The sequence below is a fragment of the Chelonia mydas genome, chromosome 12 (genome assembly GCF_015237465.2).
Source record: "Chelonia mydas isolate rCheMyd1 chromosome 12, rCheMyd1.pri.v2, whole genome shotgun sequence".
NCBI classification, from domain to species: domain Eukaryota; kingdom Metazoa; phylum Chordata; order Testudines; family Cheloniidae; genus Chelonia; species Chelonia mydas.
In genome coordinates this window covers 34660501-34682712 of record NC_051252.2, presented here as the reverse complement: position 1 = coordinate 34682712, position 22212 = coordinate 34660501, and the positions used below count along the sequence as shown (strand labels likewise).

Below are 22212 nucleotides of genomic sequence, written 5' to 3'. Positions count from 1 at the left end.
GAGAGATGACCCTGATCACCCTGATTCCCCAAGATGACCCTGCAGGTCAGTGGAAGAGCCAGGAATAGAACCTTGTGTGCATGGGTCCCATTGTCTCCAAATTATCCCGAAAGTGTTTCACAAAGTCAACCGTTCGTCTCTCTCACCAGCAAAAGCTGGTCCAATACAAGATATTGCCTCTCCCACCTTGTCTCATTCAAACTGGAACAGAAGTGGGTGGGAAATCAGAGCCAGGGACAAAAGATGAGGCTGAGTGTTGACGACATGAAGAAATACAGCAAGGCGGGTCCAGGTGCCAAGAGCTGCAGAAGAGGCGGCTCATGAAGTAAGAGTGGCGAGCAAGAGTAAGAGAGGATGGTGCAAGATGAGTAGAGCAAGCTGGCAAGGGTGCAGAGAGAGAGATTAAGAGCTTCATCCAAAGTCTGAAGAAGTCAATGGGAATCTTTTCATTGATTTCAATGGTCTGTAGAGTAGGCTCTAAGCCCATGAGATTTGATGCAGCAACGCCCTGGAACATTTGAAAACCTGGGAAGAGACTTCTGAATGGGGCCCTGAAATGAATAGGAAGTTGTTTGAGGTTTGCGTGATGTGGTCACATTTCTCAGTGGCTTGTGACCCCATCACGCTATTGCCACACTCACACCACTGGGAGAAATGTTGTGTGATGTGCCTATGGAGGGTTACTTTATTTCTATCCTGTTCTATACACGGTCTTATTCACACTCATCACCATAGTATCTGAGTTCCTTCCAGCAGCGCATTAAGAAACATGGCTACCTCTCTGCCACGTGTTTGTTTTTTGCATCCTCTCCCCAGAGTGAGATGTGTGTGCAGTGGAGTGTCTTGTTTTGGTAGGTGGTCTGTTGTTGTTATTAATACATAGATGTGGTGCTCTGTGTCTGGTAGAGAAGGCAAGGTCAAAGAGGTGTGCCTTGCACTTGGAACAGAAAGAAGTGAAGTCTGTGATGGTCCTTAAAGGGTAAGAACTTGGCCATGTTCCTCTAGTTGCACATGTGACATTGGAAAATCTAGTCTGGGCCTCTGCGTCAGGAGAACGCAGCAACAATTGTACTGTATTTCCTCGTACTGGGACTTGGTCTCCGGGATGATTTCCCAGTGATGGGGTTGGGATGGAGGAAGAGCAGCAACCATCTCTATGATCACTGCATTAAAGAAACCCACAGATTCTGGAACCCTCCCCATAAAAGACCAGCAGACTTGTTCATGATGCTGATCATTCCTTAGAAGAGATCACTCCTAATCAATGGGCTATCTACCAAAAAGAGGAAGCTGGTGCATAACTAAATAAAGAAAAGATTTATTTCAAATCAAAGTGTCCCATTAATAACAGCAACATAACTCCCCTTTGGAAACATTCTTCCCTTCATACACAAGGGGAAACAATTCCCAGGTTATAAATTGTCAGACATTCAGCAACTTGTTCAGACACTTGCGAAAGTTTCTCAGTTGAGAAAGTATCACACTGTCTGCCAGGATTTTCTTTCTAGACAGACAGACAAACCCGCTCTCATCTGCTGGATAAAATTGCACTGACCTTTCAGCTCTGGCTCTACCACTCAGTGTGCTGCAAAAGAAAATGAATGGACTGATACCTGGCTTTACAATCGAAAGCAGTAAGAAAATCACAACTGGCCTTGGATTCTTTGGTTCGTAGAGTGTTCTGATAGCCCTGGATGCCTCACAGCTTTGGGTCCCCACTGTTTAATAGTGATCAAGCACCAAACCTCTAACGGGAAATGCTCCTGCCTTCAATGACAGCAACCAAACACCACAGAGGAATCCTGTTTATAATGCCGAGCACCATATTCTGCTCACACGAAGAAACCCAAGTGCTTGCTTGCTTGGCTGACATTTTGTCATCCCAGTGAGTGCTCGAACTACTGGGCTAGAGTCAGTATCTTTTGCTCTGGCCTACTGAATATTTAATTATTTATGCAAAGAGAAATAACTCCGACGGGAGAGCATGAGAAAGCCTGAGGCTATAGCCCGATGGGTAGGGTGTGCCTCTAGAACATGGGAGACCCGAGTTCAAGTCTCTGCAGATGAGACATTTGTGTTTAGATCTTCCACCCACCAAGGGAGTTGGCTCTTCTGGGGTGTCTCATGTTTTTTCATGAAAAATTTCAAAGGGGCTTGGTTCGTTCCACTGAGGAAGGAAATCAAATTCTGAAACGTCAATATTTTTCACGTAATGGAATTTTTCCGGCCAGCCCTGGATCCAGTTGAAAATTGCCATTCTTCTTTTCAAAACGGAACGTTCACCCTCTCGCAGTTGGTTCAGAAGGAAATTTTAGCTCATTTGCTGAACCTCTCTGAAATAAAGTCTTTGAACTTCTTTGAAATAAATTTGCAAATACATTTTTTTCCCCCACTGTTCAACCAGACTTAGCAACCTTGACCCTTTAACTTTGTTAAGCACATTGGGATACAATTTGTTTGCAGGATGCTCTGCCAAATAAAATGCTCTAACTGTATGGGCGTTGACGATTGAATAAAAGCCCAGCCAATGAAAAAAAAAAAATCTCCCCTTTCTTTGCAAACAGAAACTAGCTGTGAGAAAGGTCTGTTCTGCTCTGAGCATAGAACGCAGGCAAAGTAATAACAGAGTAATAAGTGGCTTTGCTGAGAATTACAGCTCCCTTTAATTTCGGCATCAGTTTAGCCTGCTGAACTCTGTTCACACACTATGGACTCACTGCAGCAAAGAATGATCACTGCAATAAGCATACGCGAGGAAGGATCTCGAACAAAGACTCAACAGTATCCTGACAGTTCATACATTTTGGCGACGTACAACTCAGAAATTCAATCCATAGCTTCTTAAAGCTCAGGAAGCAGCAAGGTTTAGCACGTAACGACAGTACAGTACATCTCTACCTACTCTTACGTACATGTCTGAAATCAAAACCCCCTTTGGTTACATACCGGGCTGACTCAGATGGGCAGACTAGATTTAACTCTAGCAAGCAAAGGTTCTGCGGCAGTTCTTCATATGATATATTAACCCCCTTGGATATTGCAAGTTTCTATTGTATAACTATATGTTGTAAACTCCCTGGGACAAGCTCTTTTTTGTCATATGTATTGTCAGTGGCTAGCACAATAGGAATGGTCTTTAGGACTCCCAGGAGTTGCTGCAATATAAATATTAAATAATAATATTATACCCAGCCATGTTCACCTAATCATCCCTTTAACCATCAGTTTGAACGATACCATTATTCTAAGGATTAGCTGGCTGGCACTTGAATAAAAAATGCAGAACCCATGAAGATGTTTCAACAGCCTGTGGAAAGAGTTGTGCTTTCCTATTTTTATCTTATTTGCTTGGTCCTCATTGTCTTCTTTTTTGGCATTTCAAAAGGTTTTGCTTAAAAGCCACTCATGTCCTTAAAATACCAGACTGTTTAGGAGCAGATGCTGGCAGACTGGCAACGAGTGACAAGCCTCTGCAATGTATTTAGATGCCTAACTCCCATTGGCACCTTTGAGGCTCTGGGCCATAGTGACCAAATGTCACCCTCCTTCCAGCCGCCTGAGTAAAACGAGTGTGAGGGTTTCTTCCTTTGAGGCAGAAAAATGACTGGCGCTCTTATGGGGGTCTCAAGGAAGAGACCGAAGACCAGGGCTGGCCTTTGGGGTGGGCCGTACGGGCCCCCGCCCAGGGTGGACTGCCCAAGGGGGCGCCGTGCGCAGGGTTTGGATTCCCACCGGACCTGCTGCCGAGAGGCCAGCTGGGCTGAAGGAGGCGGCAGGGCAGGCAGGCGAGCAGCAGCGTGGGGGAGCGGGAGAGACGACCAGCCTCGGAGCCCGGAGCAGGGGGTGTGCAGCCGCTGCTGGTCCTGTGTCCCCTCACCCTGCCTTCTTCCTGGAGTCGCCTCTGGCCTGCGAGCATCCTCCTGTCCGCTCTGGGGTGGGCGGGCGGGGGGGCTGATGGCGGGGTGTCCCCCTCCCCCGTGTACCCCATTTCTGCTAAGCTGGAGTGATGGGACATGGGGAATCTGTGTCTGCTGCTGCCTCTCTGGGTCCAGAGCTGCTGGCAGCTGCTTGTGTCTGAACAAGCCTAGTTCAGGCTCCTGACCCTGAGGGCTTTCTTAAAGAGACAGCGCACTCACTCACTCAGGCACACACACACTCCCCTCAATACCACCCACTCCTTCACCACAAACACACACTGGTTCCTTCACAGGGCCCCAGCACCCACACCAGGGCTCCCTGCATCAAGGTCACTTCCCCACCTGGGCTGTGCTGAGGCATCAGGAGCTGCTGCTCTCCTGCCTGCAGAGAAAGTGACCTAGATGCAGGAAGCCCTGACGTCGCTCCTTGCTCCCCTCTCACAGCCCCCTAGGGCTGTGGGGGGCAGAGGAGCAGCACTTCGGTGGGGGGAGCGAGCAGCAATGCCAGCTGCTTTGTGGATCCAGGTCAGGTTCCCCATGTGGGTTCAGGAAGGGGATGCAAGGGTTAGGGGCAAAGGGGGCACAGTGCAGGGGTTAGGGGCTCAGGAGGGAGGTGCAGGATGTAGGACTGAAGGGGACACAGTACAGGGGCTAGGGGCACAGCAGGGGACAGGTGGTGGGATGAAGGGGGCACAGTGCAGGGGTGAGGGGCTCAGGAGGGGGCAGCTGAGGTGTTGGTTACAGGAGGGGGGGCAGAGGTTGGGAGTGAAAGGGGTGTAGGGATTAGGGGTGCAGGAGAGGGAGCAGGCATTGGGGCGAAGGGGACACAGTGCAGGGGATGGGGGGGAAGCAGGTTGGGGCGCCTTGGGAGCCCATGGGGATCAGGGGCATGGGGGGGGGGCGCCATGCCCACAGGGGTCGGGGCACCAAAATGCACGTTCGCCCAGTGTGCCATTTTCCCGAAGGCCGGCCCTGCCAAAGACTGAATAGACATGGAGACCGAACTCCCTTGGAGGTGGCGAAAGTACTTTGGTGGAGAGGAAGGGCAGGCTGCCCCTGATGTACCTGGGCTGTAGAGACGTCTTCAGGCTCCAGGGCACATTTCACTGACAGTAAATTCATGTTAAGGAAAATATTATACTATGAAAAGAGACCGTATCTCCCTCCACACCCTCCTCGATGTGGAAGAAAGCTGCTGTTACTGGTAGTTTTCCAGCCTTGTCACAAGCCTGGAGATTCCAGAACTCTCACCAATTTCTTACTGCCAAGTGGAAGCTGGGTGTGTCTTGAAGGCCTTGCATCAGGGTTTAAATTCAGCTAGAGCCAGCCGGAGCAGAGCTCCGGTAAATATTATCAAACCCTTGGGAGCCCTGGCATGTCCCATGGGGCTAAAGCCCCAAATCCCATTGCACCCCATGGGGCTAAAGCCCCGAGGTTCCAAGAGATACTGGGGGAGACTTTAAGCCCTGCCTTGAATCATTTGTCATGACAGAGAGAAGATGGGGCACTAAGCAGGACTCTCAATAGCACCACCTGCCTGCCCTCCCGACCCAACTAGATTAAGAGCCAAGAAGGTGAAAGGGCCCAACCAGTGACAGGATAAATATCTTCTGTTATCTACCCTCTTCAGAAATACAGTATTTGGCCCCAGAGAATTTGAATTTGCTGTATAAGTCTTCCCTCTTTTGGGGGGCAGGGGATAACAGAGTACACTGCATGATTCCCATACAAAAGTGTCACCGGAATATTGTGTAATGCTTAGGTACCGTGTGTACACATCCCTTCTAAGACCTGGGATCCACAGTAACACGGGTCGCACCTTATCTTTTGTTAAAAAAATGCCTATTTCTTAGGTAGGGCTTTTCATCAGTCAATCTTCTCAATCTTTAATGCATTTATCCTCACAACTCCCTTGGGAGGGAGGGAAGCTTTATTATTCCCATTGTACAGATGAGGGACTGAGGCACAGAGAGGCTAAGTGTCCCAAAGTCACACAGGACACCCATGGGAGAGCAGAGGATTGGGCCACTGGACCATCCTTTCCCCTTAAAAGACTCCATTAGTCTACCATAGGGGGTTGACGCCATTCCTGTACAACCCTGGACTGTTCTTACCTAAAGGCAGATGTGAGAAGATCAGATGCTTCAAAGCATGGCTTTCATATGCTATACTTGTTATTTGCAGGGTGGTAGCACCTAGGAGCCTCGGTCTTGGACAAGGAGTGCATTGTGTGTACAAACACAGAGCAGCAAAATAGTCTCTACCACAGAGACCTTACAATGTTTAGGGCTTGATCTTTCAATAGTGCGGCTTGAATGAAAGCGTGGTTGCAGGATCGTCCCCTTAATTTACCATCCATGGAAGCTAGTAGCGCTAATTGTATTGCAGCTGTAGGATACCTACACTTGGGGTACATGCTAACTGTTATTGCCCCTTCACTGGTGTATCAGGAAAAATCATCACTGATTGCAGCATGCAGAAGAAGTCTCACCATCTTAGAAAGCCAGTCACGAAATCAACTAGAAACAAGCTTTGCAGAATTTTACACTACAATCGGTAAGGAACTTCTTGCAGCAATCAAACCTGGGGCTTGATTCTGGAAATCCGAATGTAGCCCTGCTGTGTTGAATGGGCCTTCTCATGTGAGTAATGCTTACGCGTGTGAGGAGGGTTGGAGGAATGGGCTATATAACCAAACCCTACCACTTATTTTATAGAGGTCCCATAAAGCTAAATAAACCCATTAATATTCCCATACTGAACAGCTCCCTTTAAAAGAACTGAATTGTTCGTTGTTTATCTCACACAAGTTTCTAATACAGCTTTTATGGCGCATATTTCAGTACTTCCCGCACACCTTGATAAGGTCTATCTTTTAGTGTAAGTGGATGGTACAGAATGACTTTCTCAAGGTGATTTTGGTGTTATCACTAAAAGTACCTAAGAAGCCGTGGCATAACACATCGAATATAGTTAATATTTTACATACTATGAAATCAAGCAATCGCTACATGGTAACTGCATTACAATATTTATTATGCTTGTAAAAATAGGAGAGAGGTCAATCTGAAATGCTGCGTGTGGCTGTGATGGCTTAAAGGCTGGTACTCCGAAAAATGGATGGCCCCAGCAACCCAAACCATTATGCTTGGAATTTGCATTGGAGTTGGCAAACTTGTACTAAGGGCCAAATCCAGTGCAGTATCCCACAGTCACCTGTAGCCTACTCTTTCCAGGAGAAGTTTGTTCCACAGTTAGGGCAAGACTCAGGTACTCCAAGACCACAAATGTACTTGCCCCTTGAATAGTTGCTCAAGACACATTTCACATATTGGCAAAACCTGAAATTGCATCAAATTGTCCTCTCTGGGGTGAGTTCCTAAGGGTTTGCCTCCAGGGCAACTGAATGCGAGGCAAGCCAGGGTGAGACTCCACAGCGCACTAGCCTGCTGGGCATGAAGGGTACATTTACACAGCAAAAAAAGGCCCATGGCAGGAAGTCTCAGAGCCCAGGTCAACTGATTGCAGTGTAAACAGTTGGGCTTGACTTTGAGACCAGGTTATGAAAGCTGGCGAGGGGGAGGGGCTACAGTCTGAGTCCAAACATCTACACGGTTATTTTTCGCACCGTACCACCAGCCAGAGTCCGTTGACCTAGCCTCAGTCTTATTGCCACAGGTTTTATTTTGCTGTATTGACGTACTGCGGGTCACCGTGTGGAGCCTGCGTGTTGACATGCATCTCTAGCAGCATCCACACCGTGACTAAAACATGACAAGCTCATGTGCTGTGGATTCACACCCTGGCTTGCTGTGCACTAAGTCACCGTGTAGACAAGCCCATAGTCGCAGGACTAGGGCCATGAGGGGATGTTACTGGTCTACGTGCACTGAGATTTTTTCAGGTAGCTGTCAGTGTTGCTAGTGCGGAGAAACATCCTTTACTTGTAGGGATCTGTGCTTGGCATTATTCGCAGAGGGCAACAGAATACCTGAGGCTCAGAATACCTATGGCAGGACATCTGGGTTCCATTTCTAGGTCTGCCACTAATGTGCTGAATAGCCTTTGTCGAGTAGCTTTCCTGGTCATTGAAACACCACCTTTCCACAAAAAAGCCTTTTGTCAAAATAACTCTGACCGGCTGTAATCATTTCCCAACCGGTTAGAGGAATGGAAAAAGCATAAGAGCAGAACAGACGTGAAGAGAGACCTCAGCTGAGTCATAGACAGACCTCCTGACCTAAATGGGAAATGCAATTCCCTCAAGGCCCGCGATACACTTCCTACCAAGGGGAATTCCACAGCTCAGGCCCGGTGGTTGAACAATGCCTTCCCCAGACCGTTCCTCATTAATATAATGACTGACAGCAGACCAACCTGTGCTGTCTCTAACAGCTGAGCGGGAATATGGGGCGAGGTCTCTATATTGTGTGTTGTTAGTGTCTGAACCATATTGTCACACTCCGACTGTGAAAGCTTTGCCCCCCTGCAGACTTTACTAGCCTCTCTGAAATTATAATGCCAACCAACCCTCAGGTGAAGTGATAGGATGGAACAGACAACTCAAAGAACAAAGGGATAGTGGTGATTGTGTTGCACTGGGGAATGGGCAAAGCTGTAGTCTCATTTGGGTTTCCTTCAGCCCAGTACCCATCCAAAAGAGCTCTGCCACCTTTGCTTGCTCCTGTCAGAGTCCATCAGTGCACATGGTGCTGTCTGGAATGGAAGTCACTGCTGCAGACACAGCCGAAAGAGAAGCCAACCTTCTGATGGCAGCAGCTGCTGGGTGATGAAAGGAAGGATATGCCCAGAACTTTTCAATAATGACGAGGGAGTGAAGGAACCTTGCCATGGGTCCCTGATTACTGCTTAAGCCTGTGTCTCTGAAGAGACAAACAGGGAATCTGTTATAGCTACAACCAACATGCCCTGGCATGTTTGAACTATCCTGACTGTGGAAAGTACAAATCAAACTAAATACGTTCTCCATCTGACACGGAAGAGAGAGCTTAAATCATTAGAGCCAGTCTGGACCTTTTTTCCATCAGGAGCGCATTAAACATGCTGGCCAATCAGAATCCAGGCAGATTGCAAAGCGCTGTACATATTGGGCTCCTGAATAAATAGTGCTGTGTTTGTCATCCATTTAGTGGAATTGCAACAAACAGACCTTATTTCCCAAACCTTTCTGTCCTTGCTACATTGCCACACAGGCTAGAACTGGGAACAGAACACATGAGTCATGAGTGTGCACTAAATCCAATAAATAAAAGTGTCAACATTGATTCCACCTCAGCAGCAGCAAACCCATCACTTTCCATAGATGTTTGAGCAAAAACTCCTGTTTAATAACCATCCATCTAAGTTAATTGTTCTATAACAGTCAGCAGCCTCATTCAGCTTCGCCGTTTTTGGAATGATCTCAATAAGCCAACTGGAGGTCCTGAAGCAAGTGCGTGTGTGCATGCAGACTGACAGCTATGAGTCACACAATAATGGATCTGGCAAGGAGACCAGGTGACATCTGGTGAGCACAGAGCTTTCGCAATCTTCTGATCCACAGTAACAAATTGACCCTTTCTGTTGCCTGGGCTGAGCAGAAGGGTCTGATTTTTCAAAAGGTCTGAACCCAACTTCTGATGTTATAGGCGTGATTTTGCACCTGCAACTAAACCTAACGATCCATGTAACGGCCTGCTTTATGAGTACCGTGCGGTGTAGAAGATACATGAGTGCGTGTGTCTGTGTCTGCAATTACTTGCGGGAGCCAAATTCCGGCCATAGAATCTGAACTTGTGGTTTCAAAAATCAGGCGGAGAAGATGTGAAAACTACAGCGAAGAACCAAGTTATGAATGTTTTGAACCATTAATCAAAAAAGCCCTGGATACCTGCCTAGCAAAAGAAATTGACGTGAATAATAATAATACTAGTTAATATAATCCTTTCTACTTCTGCACATGCCCTTTATCAGAGGAACCCAAGGAATTTTACAAACATTAATGCCTTCCCTCAAAGGGGTATCGAAGGCTTAAATATTAACTCTATTTACTGATGGGTAAACTGAGTCCCACGAAGTTTAAAGCTGGGATTTTCAAAAAAGTTGAAAGGAGTTAGACCAGTGGTGGACAACCTGCGGCCCGTCAGGGTAATCCACTTGTGGGCCACGAGGCAGTTTGTTTACCTTTCCACAGCCGCCCGCAGCTCCCAGTGGCTGCGGTTCACCGTTCCCAGTCAATGGGAGCTGTGGGAAGTGGCATAGGCAGCAGGGTGTGTCACACCCCGGTGCACCATAGATAAGACGCTCTAACCCCGGGGCAGATGTGGCTACGTCGATGGAAAAATTCCTCCATCGGCCTAGCTACTGCCACTCAAGGAGATGGAGTTCCTATAGTGACAGGAAAAACCCCTTCTATCCATGCAGGAAGCGTCCACACTACAGCGCCGCAGTGGCACAGCTACGGCTCTGGAGCTATGCCGCTGTTGTGCCCATAGTGTAGACATGCCCTTGGGCTTCTTTGAAAATTCCAGCCTATATAAATTGAAGCCAGGTCACACAGCAAGTCAGTGCCAGGTAGGGTGACCAGACAGCAACTGTGAAAAAACGGGACAGGGGGTGGGGGGTAATAGGCGCCTTTATAAGAAAAAGTCCCAAAATATGGGACTGTCCCTATAAAAACAGGACATCTGGTCACTCTAGTGCTAGGGCTAAAAACAGCTCCCAGTGTCCTGATTCCTGAGCATTAGATACACTTCCTCCTTTCATGTAAGGTAAAGTGTACAGTGGTAGAAAACTTACATGGAAGCATTGTGAAAGAAAGCAGGGATCAAAGCTTCGCCTACCCAAAGCTATTAAATCAGGAATGAGAATGAATGTGAAAATTACAATAGGGTATATTCATTTGATCTCAACACCTAGTCACCTCCCATTCTCCTGTGTCAATTCCACCAGTGACCTAAGAACCCTTTCCCTTCGGTCAGCAGCCTCAGAGCAATTCTCCACTACAAACATTCAACTAGTGCCCTGAGAACCTCTAAATACACTCCATTCTCCTCCCTGTCACTTCAATCTGCAGCCTGGAAACTTCTAATCACATTCTGTTACCTCCAGTCAATTCTACCAACGAGCTAAGAAATATTTAATGCCTTTCAACTAATCAACCTATATATCCTGCTGCAGTCTCGTAAGCCAGTTCAACCAGTTGCCTGAGAATGTCTGGCCACATTCTAGTCTCCCACATCAGTTTCTTGAACAACTTGAAACAGTAAGGAGAAGTGGTTATAGTCCAGTGCTTTTGCTCCACAATTTCAGATGTTGCTTACTCTATGGTCATTAAAATGTGTTATTAAAATGTACTAATATGACACAGGTTTTTAAAATAGTGCTCTATTGTCAGAGATTCTATAGTAGGATTTTCAGAAGTGCTCAATTTTGGCCTAATTTTGCTCTGTTTGAAGTCAATGAGACTTTTACCATTTACTAATTCTTTAAGTCAAATTCTTTAGTTTGGAGCATACAACTCATTTTGGGCGTCTTTCAGATGAGATATAAAACCAAGGTCAGAAATCCAATGCCGCTTTTCACAAAAACAGGTGGCAGCCTTAGGTCCTGGCAAATGCCAGTTTGGATAACATCATCCTGGTTCCCTAAATCCCAAAATGCCAGTTTGTCAAAACCAGATCTGCTTGGGAAATGGGACTGGGTTTGATGAATTTCTCAACTTTCAAAAATGTCAAGAAATACAGTTTTGAAATTTTCAGAATTATTTTTAAAATGTCAAATTCTAGCTTTTGTGGTTTGAAATGACTTTTCAATTAAAAATTTAACCTAATTAGTCCAGAAAAAGTTGAAATCAAACATTCATTACATTTTACAAATAAACAAAAAACATTTTGAAATTACTGTATTGAAACCAAACATTTCAACTGACCCCAACCAAAGAAAATAGATGTATGTGTTGGTTCATGAATATTTTTGAGATTTTGACTTTTCTGTCTGATTTTAGACAGAATTAGACAGGAAAAATTCTGAACACAAAAATATTTGCAGGATGGAAAAACCAGTTCCCATGCAGCTCTATTATTGTACTCCAGACCCAACATTCCAGGATATTGATGAGTTTCGTCAAGATGAAAACATTTTAGGAACACAAAGTTTCCAGGATTGCACCTGAATATATTCAGCAGTAGGTCTGGCAGTGGTGATCGTACTCTGTAGTGATGATAATACAGCCTCGTAATACCACACCCAAGGCATGTTCTGAGTCTGAATACTAAATATGTCAGATCTCTTCCATGTATTGTGAGAAGACAGTGCTATTGCCACACTCTGGAAAGCCTGGTTGCTATTACAATTAAGCTTGCTAAAATATAGTAATGAAGAACGTGCCAAATTCCACAGACTTGTGTCTAATTGTCTCAGTGTGTTATGGTGACATAGTGGGTGTATGTAACCAAAAGGCAATGCACAAATGTTTCCACTATTACCGTAGCTATTGAACAATCAGAAGACAAGATTTTTTCATAAAGCTGAATATTACCTAGAATTATTCAGAGTCAAGAAATGGATTTGAATTTTTGTGCACACCATCGTGCAAGAAAATGATGTACTCTTTTTGCATTCAGTATGGTGTGCAGTCAGTCAAGACACTGCTCTAGGCTCATCAAAATATTTCCTACCGGTTTGCAAAAAAGTCACAAAATCAGCAGCGTACTCATAAGTTGAACTTCAAATAATTTGATGATGTGGAACTTAGAGAGAGTCACCAAGCTGCAGTCAATATTAAATGAGTAAGCCAAAGTTTTACAACCATTATTGTAAAATCTATTTTTAAAAATGAAGCTACAAACCAAGTATAGTGCTGATCAACTAGATTTCAATATTTCCAGACAATGAAACATGCCAACTCTTGTAACCACTCCATCCACTCTTTGCTAACATTTAAGTTATGTTCTTGCTGCTTCCTATCACAAACCAATTCCTCTGCCAAATTTAGGTCACTAATTTTGTCTAGGGAAGACAGTCAAAAGTTTGGCAAGAGATTTGATCTCAATGGGTAAAGTCCTGGCTCCACTGAAGTCAATGGCAAAATTCCCACTGAGATCAGTGAAGCCAGGATTTCACCCAGTGTTCTTAATGTATTGGCATAGATTATTCACCCTTAAGATATCTGATAAAGAACATGATATTTTCCTTCAGCTGCCCAACCTAACAGCTTGAGATTTCACATGTATTCAATGTGTAGGCAGGCAGAGAACCCGGTCACAGTGAGAGTGGAATCAATCAGAGCTAAGAGACAGCCCTTGCCCAAAGAGCTTACAATCGAGGTACAGAAGTATCACCAGCAATATCCCATCAAGCGGGTGATAGATGATCAGGTGCTGGATATACCATAGTAAATAGCAAGGCAGTGTTTTTCACAGTGTAACTCAGGTAAAGTAGCTGTTCAAGGCTTTCAAGCAGCATCCCAGCTGAAGCTTTTTCCTAATCTTTGACAGCATCTTGGTACAAAGGTCTTTCCTGCCAACTGATGCTGCTTAGACACATCATAATACCCCAGTTATCTCTTCACTTGTGAACCAGTTGGAAGTGTGTCAAAGTGCATCTGATAATATTCGATAGAACAAGCTGGAGTTGAATGGCCAGTCTCCAAACAGATGCCGAGGCTGATAGCAACACTAGTGAGGGCCTCCATCCTGTTCCAATAAAGTCAATAGCAGTTTCACCATCAATCTCAATGGGAGCATGATCAAGACCTAATTGTTGAGAGAGTTATGAGGGACGTGTTGGTGCCGCGCATAAACAGGAGCAGTCCTGGACCTATATTAAATAATGCTTTACACTTCTAGATAACTTAGTCCTCCTATGAGGGCAGGGGACTGAACTAGATGACCTCTCGAGGTCCCTTCTAGTCCTATGATTCTATAACTCTCCTGATTCCAGGTTAATACAGGGCTAGTATCACATTCATAGAGTCATAGACCACAAGGGACCACCAGTTCATCAGTAAATTAAATCTCAAAACACTCCTCTGAAGCAGGCAAGTCTTATTATTACGTGTATTAGGGTCGGAAATTGTCTGACCAACCTTTTTGTCAGAAAATGCTGATTAGTTGAAAGCAAAACTCTTCATGAAACAGTGTCACGTTTGACAAAACCCCAGACTCAAGACTATTTTGGTTAAAATGGTTTCATAATTGTTGAAACATCCCATTTGGACAATCTTGAACCAGAGAGACAAGGTGGGTAAGGTCATATTTTTTTACTGAAACAACTTCTGTGGGTGAAAGAGACGAGCTTTCAAGCTGCTCAGAGCTCTTTGCCACTTTGGAGAAAAATGCTCAGAGTGTCACAGCTAAAGCCAAGGTGGAGCAGATTGTTTAGCATAAGTAGTTAACGCGTATTGCAAGAGACCGTTCAAGGTGAAGTGGCCCATTAACACCTCTGCGGACAGAGGACGAAAAAGGGGGATTTGAGGGGTACAGATTGGTGTAATAAACCATAAATCCAGTGTCTTTATGGCCATGATTTGAGTGTTTAGCAAAGCCGTGAATTTTATTTCCCAGGCTCATCTTCTGAAGATGTTGTGCAGGTTTCCTTTTATGATGAGGACAAAGGTCATATACGGGGTGATCGTTTCGCGAAAAGTGTTCGTCCATGGGAGGTCTGATGTGACCCGCCTTGTCTCTCTAATATCCTAGGGCCAAAACACCTAAAACAATACAGTCAATAATATTGAACCAGGACATTTCTTTCCCCCGATTCGCCACCCTTCTTTTTTTTTTTTTTTTTTTTTTTTTGAGTCAAAATGGCTTTTTGTTTCTAAACTTTTTGGAAATTAATCTTAAAAAAGTTTAAAGGAAAAACGTTGAAATTGAAATGAAATGTTTTAAAGTAATTATCAACATGAAACATTTTGATTGACCCCAAATGAATTTTTTTTTTTCAGATTTTTGGTTCACGAACATTTTCAAGATTTTGATTCTTTATCCTGATTTGGGATGTGAAAATTTTTGAAATGTCAGCAATTCTCTTGGGATAGGAAAACTGTTTCCCACCCAGCCTTAAAGAGAGCCACATTGTGGTAGATGCAGAGGAAGAGAACCTCTGCCCTGAGGAGCCTTTAGTCTTGATAGATAAGTCAAAAGGTAGGATGGGAAATAGAAGCTCAGGCAAGGAAAGGACTTGCCCAAAGTCACACAGTGGTACAACCAGGGATGGAATCCAAGCACCCTGTGCTTCACAGGCTCTTACCTTGACCACAAGACTATACTCCCATTGTAGTGGGTTACAGAGGATGCCCTACAACAGTCATATTATTCTGTACCGTACAGTGAATTAACTGTAAAGAAGCAAAGGGTCTATACACTCATTTAGAAAAATAGATACTAAATGGCCTTTCTGCTTCAAGAAAAGGGTTGTGGCTCTACATTAAATCCCCAGCTGCTGAAATAAATAATGGGCTTTCTGCAGTGAGAGAGAATAAACGTCTCACTGTGATTCATGGGGAACCGTCTGCTTCTGCTCTGTAAATGGAAACACGATTGTGACATCTGCTGCTGTGGGAACAGGGTGAGAGACAGCACATAGCTTTGAAATGATAGAGGACACAAAACCTTATAGCATTTACCTTCTTTCTTCATCCCTGCCCTGAAACACTTCTTCAGCCGGCAGTACCTGCACTGGTTTCTCTTGTCTTTGTCGATCACGCACTGTCTGCTGAACCTGAAGAAAGCAGGACAAACTTTGAGGACAGTCCTGTAAATTATTATTAGGTGTAGTACAGTAGCACTTAGAAGCCCCAGTCAAGATCAGAATCTCATTGTGCTTCACGCTGTAGTGAAATACATCCCCTGTCCTGAAGAGGTTACAATCTAAGGGCGAGCCTACACTATAGCAATGCATCTGTCTGGTGAAAACACTGTGCCAATGGGGGAGCGCTTTCCTTTCGGCATAATTACTCCACCTCAGCGAGAAGCAGAAGCTAAGTCGGCAGGAGACATAGCGCCGGTGTGGAGAGCACAAAACTTGCATCGCTTTGGGGGGGTGGGGGGAAATGGGACTTTTTCACACCCCTGACCAACATAAATTATATTGACTTAGGCTGTAGTGTAGATCTGCCCTAAGTAGACAAGGCAGACAATGAGTGAGAGGGGAAACAGAGGGGAAGCAACTTGCCCTTGGTCACTAGCAAACCTGGGATTAGAACCCAGGTCTGCCAGACTCCTAGGCTTGTGGCCTACCCACTGGATCATAAGTAAATTGGGAAGTAGGTTGAAAATGTCAGTTATTGAGCTACAATCAGTATAGAAGGGTAAGGGCAATCACTCTGACTACCACAGAATTATAGCCTGAAATTAAAGCAAAACAGTAACGCCATCATTCCTACATGGAACTCAACTTCTATCTTAAGTAGTGCCAGTCAGAAATTTTATGACAAAATGTGTTGGTTTTTGTTTTTTTTTGGGGGGGGGGGAGGGGAGGGATTGGAAAATGTTGATGCATCGAAAGTGAAATGTTTCATGGAAATGTGATTTTGACAAAATTTCATTTTGGAAAAAAAAAGGAATCAAGCTTTCTGATAAGGTTGAAATGTTCAGTTTCGACTTTTTTGGAATGGAATGTTTCAATTTTTCCTTTTTGAAACCACTCTGTTTCAAAGTTTTCTTTTATATGATATAATACAACAACAGGTTTTTCTTCTGCTGAAAATTTTGGCAAAAACAAATGTTCTGCAGGGGACTGTCTTTTACCATGTCCCTTGCTCTGTCTTATCTATAGATGGTCTTGGTGATGGGAAGAAGTGAGTGCGAGGAGTCCCTTGCCATAATGCACCATGGGAGATATAGTCTCGCCAGAGAGCCTTGCTCATTGGGGAGAATGGGAATCAAGGAGTCCTAGAGTTTGAGGCCAGAAGGGACCGCCAGTTCATCTAGTCTGTAAAATACAGGAAAGTCAGGCCTTCAGCACCTGCACCCTAAATCCAACAATTGATGTTAGATCAAAATATTACAGCCCACAGACTAAGTGCCACAGGCAGAAAATAGGAGGGACCGTGGTGCACCTAATGCCTGAGGCCCCCACAGTGGCAGGGAAATGACTGAGATACACCCAGATAATCCTGGCAAGTGACCCGCACCCACAGGCTGCAGACGAAGGTTAAAACCCCTCCAGTGACAACTCTCATGTGGCATTGTGGTGCCTTTAAGAATAGAAATACTGGGGTTTGGTCAAAATGTGTGATTGTTGTGTTTTTTTTTTTTTACTGGAAACCACAAGCTTTTCATTTTTCAGGCATTTAGTTTGTCATCAAAATTTTCAACAGAAAGCAGATATCTTTCACAAAAATTTTTAGTTAGTGGAAAACCCAATTTCCTGTCAAAAAATTAGTTTCGATGAAAAATTTTCAACCAGCCTTAGTTTAGACTTGACACACATTGGCAGGGCAATGTGAATCCAGGCCACACCTGCTGTACCTGTCCTGTGGCTAGACAAAGCATTTTCAGCCTCCAGAGACCACAACCTTGTACGTGTCATGAGCAATAAGTACACATGACAACTTTTAAAAAGTGAGAACAATGAAGCATGAATCTACCATAGGGAAAAGCTGTGCTCCCGTACGGTCAAGAAACATCCATTGTAAAAGCTGGGGTGGTTTCACAGAATGGCACAGAGCTTGATTAACAACCCAAGAACTCTCTGAGGAATTGGCATCTGTGATAAACAATGTTGCTCTGAGCTCAGCTAAGGACAGAATGGCCCAAATAGGGATTCACAGGATGCTTGGAGGGTGCTTGTCACTGATTAGGATTTGAATCAGAGGCTCTTCCCTAAGACGCTAAGTATCACATTGTGATTCATGGATTCCAAGGGGATAAAACAGGAAAATGACTACTTTACTCTTTACTCCAAAGAGATTTCCATTTTGCTGCTGGGATTAAATATATTTTATGGGGGGGGAAGAAAGTATAATCTCTCAAACCTATTGTCTTCTGTGGATGGAGTATTCTGGAGTGATAAGTGCCTTATATGCAGGTTCATCAAAAAACAAACAGGGAGGCAAGTTTTTATAGGGTTGGAACACCTTTAACTGAGGAATATCACTGCAGCAGAATGAAACTTCTCAAGTTCCAGTTCTATATGAGTAACCCTCTATACTTTCCCCCCCCCTCTTTTAAGTAAACATCATCTTTCTAAGGTCAACCAAAGATAACTGCTGTATAATTCATGGCCCGTTCCTGGTAAATAACCTCCTGAGTATACTCCTGCATGCCAGAATGCACATGAATCAAAGCTTTCCCGTTTTTGTCACACCACGCGACTGTAGAATAATCGATATATGGCAATATGCAAGCCTTTATGTGCTTTTAAAAAACAAAATGAAAAAAGAGAGAGGGGCAGGCTTGGGAGATGACCAGTTTTGGAGAGCTGCAGATTTAAACTGTAATTAACACAGAGAAAATGCAATAATCCCCATTTGGAACTTTGGCACCCTGCCACGATGGCATTCGCTAAGATCGTTGGGTCAAACTTCACCAAGCGAGCACCTGATAATAGGACTTCATGCTTTGCATACATTAACCAGTCCTCACAAGTTCCCTGGGCATATAATTGTCCCCTATTTTACAGGTGGGGAAAGTGAGAAACAGAAACAGCAAGGGGATTATTTCAGGTAACAGAAGGAAGGAATCCAGGTCAGAGATGGAACTAGGATTCAGGAATTCCCAGCTCCCAATCCTGTGCTCAGAAAACCAGATTTCATTATTGTCATGTATATTACAGTTACCGCCTGTGGCCCAAACTGAGATAGAGGCCCCACTGTGCCATGCACTGTACAGAGACATAGTAAGAGATGGTCTCTACCTCCAAAGAGCTTACAATGTCGAAGCCCAGCAGTGTTTAATACCTGCACGAATAGACATGATTCTTGCGGACACTTCTTCTGAAGAACCCTTTGCAGCCATCGCAGCTGGAAGCCCCGTAATGTTTCCCAGTGGCACGGTCCCCGCAGATGGAGCACAAGGAGCTGATGCCGTTGGCAAGCAGGCTGGCATTTGTCGACTCTGCTGCTATGGCTTCTGCAGACCAGACACAGAGTCAGTTTGGCCTTTTCAGCAGGAATCAGGATGAAATGAAAGCATTGACATATGCACATAATTGTACACACCCGCCCTCCACCCGAAACATGTGAACACACACCAGGCCTACGCCATTGCTTCTAGGCAGAGGGGAACCCATACCATTTTCAGGACCCTTGAAGTACTAATAAGGACGTGCACAGGGCCATTTTGTTGAAAACAACTTCTAAATTTCTTCCAAGAAACCCAGAAGCTGTATCTACCACTGCCTCCTATCAAGGTTAATGAATGCCTTTCCATGGACTTTAATGGGAGCTGTTTGGGTGTGTAAGTTGGGTAGCTAGATAGCCCACATTAAGAAGCCACATCTCATGCACTCACAAAACTTGCAGGCACAAGTTTTAGAGGATGAATTGACACCACTGTGAAAATTTGGCCCCTACAATTTACACATTTTTGAAAATTCTGCACTGAATTTAACCACAAGACCAGCCTCCCTCTTAATCTTTATAATTGTGGGTGCAGTTTGGAAATGAGACACTTCTGAAAAGAGCCAGATGACGCAGATCGCTTCTTCAGGGGTGCCCAGGTGGAAGGTTTTTGTTAGCATTAGTCAGGACCGTGTTTTCCAGTATATAGGGCCTGACTCTGTGATGTGGTGAGATCATCATCAAAGTCAATAGGATGGGAGGGCATTCAGCACTTCCCAGGATCAAACCGATAGTGGGGACACCTCAGTTTATATCATGATGAGGGGGAGAAAACCCAAGAGAGACTAGCAAGCCCAAACAGGAAGAGGTAACACAGGACACGGAAGGATACTCAGAATTAAAACTCTGAGAATGTTCTTCCCAGTTAGAATGGGTGGCCTTCAGAGGTGGTCGGAAAATGCCAATTGTTTTACAAGGGAAATTTCAAAAAGAAATTTGCTTCATTTCTTTTTCATCAAAATTTCACATGAAAAAAAAATTGTTTTTCCCATGAAAACCTAAAAGTCTTTAGTTTTCAAAACCTGAACATTTTCCCCAAAAATCCAAACAGCTTTATTGTAAACTGAAATTTTATACCAAAAAAGTGACATTTGTTTTTTATGAAACGCTGTATTTTTGTTGAAGATACTTTCTCAACCAAAAAATGTCTACCAGCTCTTGTGACTTATTCATTAATTATTATTATTCTTGTGGTAGTGCCTAGTGAGCAAGCCGGTCAGGCTAGGCATTGTACAAACATAAGAAGTGACAGCCCTGGCCCCCAAATGCTTGTTAACTAAATGACAAGGTGTAACAGGTGGATGAGGCAAACAAGTAAGCCATAGTATGGGATGGGGGAAAAGGTAGCATAATAAAATAAATAAATAAATATTCATTAATAAGTGCATAATTCTTAGCCAATAGTATGTTCAGGAATCACAATTTGCTACTTTTCAAATTCTAAGAGGTGCCGTTCCCCCAGCTTTCACTGATGTCAATGGGTGGTGAGTGGTCAGCCCTTTGGAAAAGATGTTCAATATCTCATGAGATAAAGCCCTGAGGCAGCAGACAACCCAAGTTTACACTGATCTTGCCAGTTTTACATTTGTGACGGTTAAGCATAGAATGAACTTTATTGGAACAATATCTCCAGTGTATTGTATTGTGTCAATAGTCGTTGCAGCTTCTTGACCCACCTATTTCTTTCCTGAACGAGCATATGGTTATCCTGGCCACAGTAAACAAAGTCTCATTGGTTATTTCATTCTGAGTTCCAGTAAAAAAAAAATTGCACCACAAAAATGATAAATAAGGAAGTCAGTTCTCTCAGTTACATCCATGCAACCCACATTGACTTCAGTGGAGTTGGGCCAAGGCAATTCAGGACAGAATTTGGATCCAGTGGGCTTTTCATTTTTCAATAGAGCCCAGTTCTTATGGGCAAATATCCCAGGAAAAGGCCAGACTGTGAAACCCATGCACAAGAGTAATTGCATTGAAGTCACTGGGTGAGTAACCGCTCACAACATCAGTGAGGGTTTCTCTACCTGGAGCTAAGTCAATGGGACCTTTGCTTGAGCAAAGGCTGCAGGCTTCAGCTCCAGACTTTTGGGGTCCAATTCTGCTAGCCTTTCTCACGCCAAGTAGTAGCTCACCTCAGCAGCAGTCCCATTGATTTTCAGTGAGGAAAGCATTACTCAGTGAGTAAATTGGGCATAATCTGGCCCTTTATTAATGCACTGGTAGCTCACTGTATCCAAGTACACCCACAATGTTGATGATCATTAGAGCCAGTTGAAAAAATTTGAATGAAACATTTTCTCATCCGATGAGGTTTTATCAAAATTTTCTATGAGAAAAGATCAGTTGGGAGAATATTCCACTGGGAATATGAAAATTAAACATTTCATTTTGTTTCAAGCTGGCATTAATCTCTGCATCTGCCTAGTGGGAGTTGTAGTTCTGGGTTCCCCGTCCTCCTCTATGGACCCAGTTCTGGCCAGACTGCACCTCCCATGATGCATTACAGTCTCTCCCTGTGGCTGAGACACCATGGTGCATCATAGGAGTCTCATGATCTCTTTGAAGTTAAGGACCAAATTCTGCCCTAATTTACACCTATGAAAACACCACTGACTTCAATGGAATTGTATAGCTGTAAAATTAGGCCAGGATTCATTAACCCAAAGCAGCATAAATCAGTCCAAAGTTCAGGCCACCATGTGCAATGACGTGTCCTTTTCCGAAGATGATAGTGATATGGTTGGCAGTAGTTAGCCCCTCAGCCAGTGTGCGTACAAATGTCAAATCACTATTTATACCCCTATCACAAACTACTGACTGACTCCGAATAAGGAAGAGCAAATGAACAACAAAAATCCTGTTTTAATGAAAATGTCACTAGATACGTGCTCGAGTTGCAAACGTTGGATCTGGATTTCCAACCTACATAAAGTTTGGGGGTGGACTGAGTTCTACTAAAGGAGGCAGAGATACATAGTCACTAGAGGACATATACTTAGTCCAACACAAACACACAGCATTGTGTAAGAGTTACAGTTGCTCGTCTCCATAATATAACAGAACTGTCTTTAAACAGAACCTTTCCTAAAACTTTTCCTGTGAGACATCTGTTGGTCTTTAGCTAGAAGGATGCACCTGATGGCGTTCTTTCAAATAGGGACCAGTCATTAGATATAGTCTGAAAAGCTGATCCTAGTCCTGGATGATTTCTGGACAGAATAGAAT

The 22212-nt window shown here is 44.2% G+C and overlaps 1 protein-coding gene across 1 annotated transcript in view; it reads right to left on the bottom strand.

Moving 5' to 3' along the window:
• The window catches only part of LOC102932875 (hepatocyte nuclear factor 4-beta), a 40695-nt gene that overhangs the window by 13183 nt on the left and 5300 nt on the right, over positions 1–22212 (bottom strand). Inside the window, exons 2-3 of the mRNA XM_043525985.1 lie at positions 18823–18994; positions 15547–15641 (exon numbers count right to left, since the gene is read on the bottom strand). Coding sequence (XP_043381920.1) covers positions 15547–15641; positions 18823–18994 — 267 coding nt within the window. The remainder of the gene's footprint in view (positions 1–15546; positions 15642–18822; positions 18995–22212) is intronic.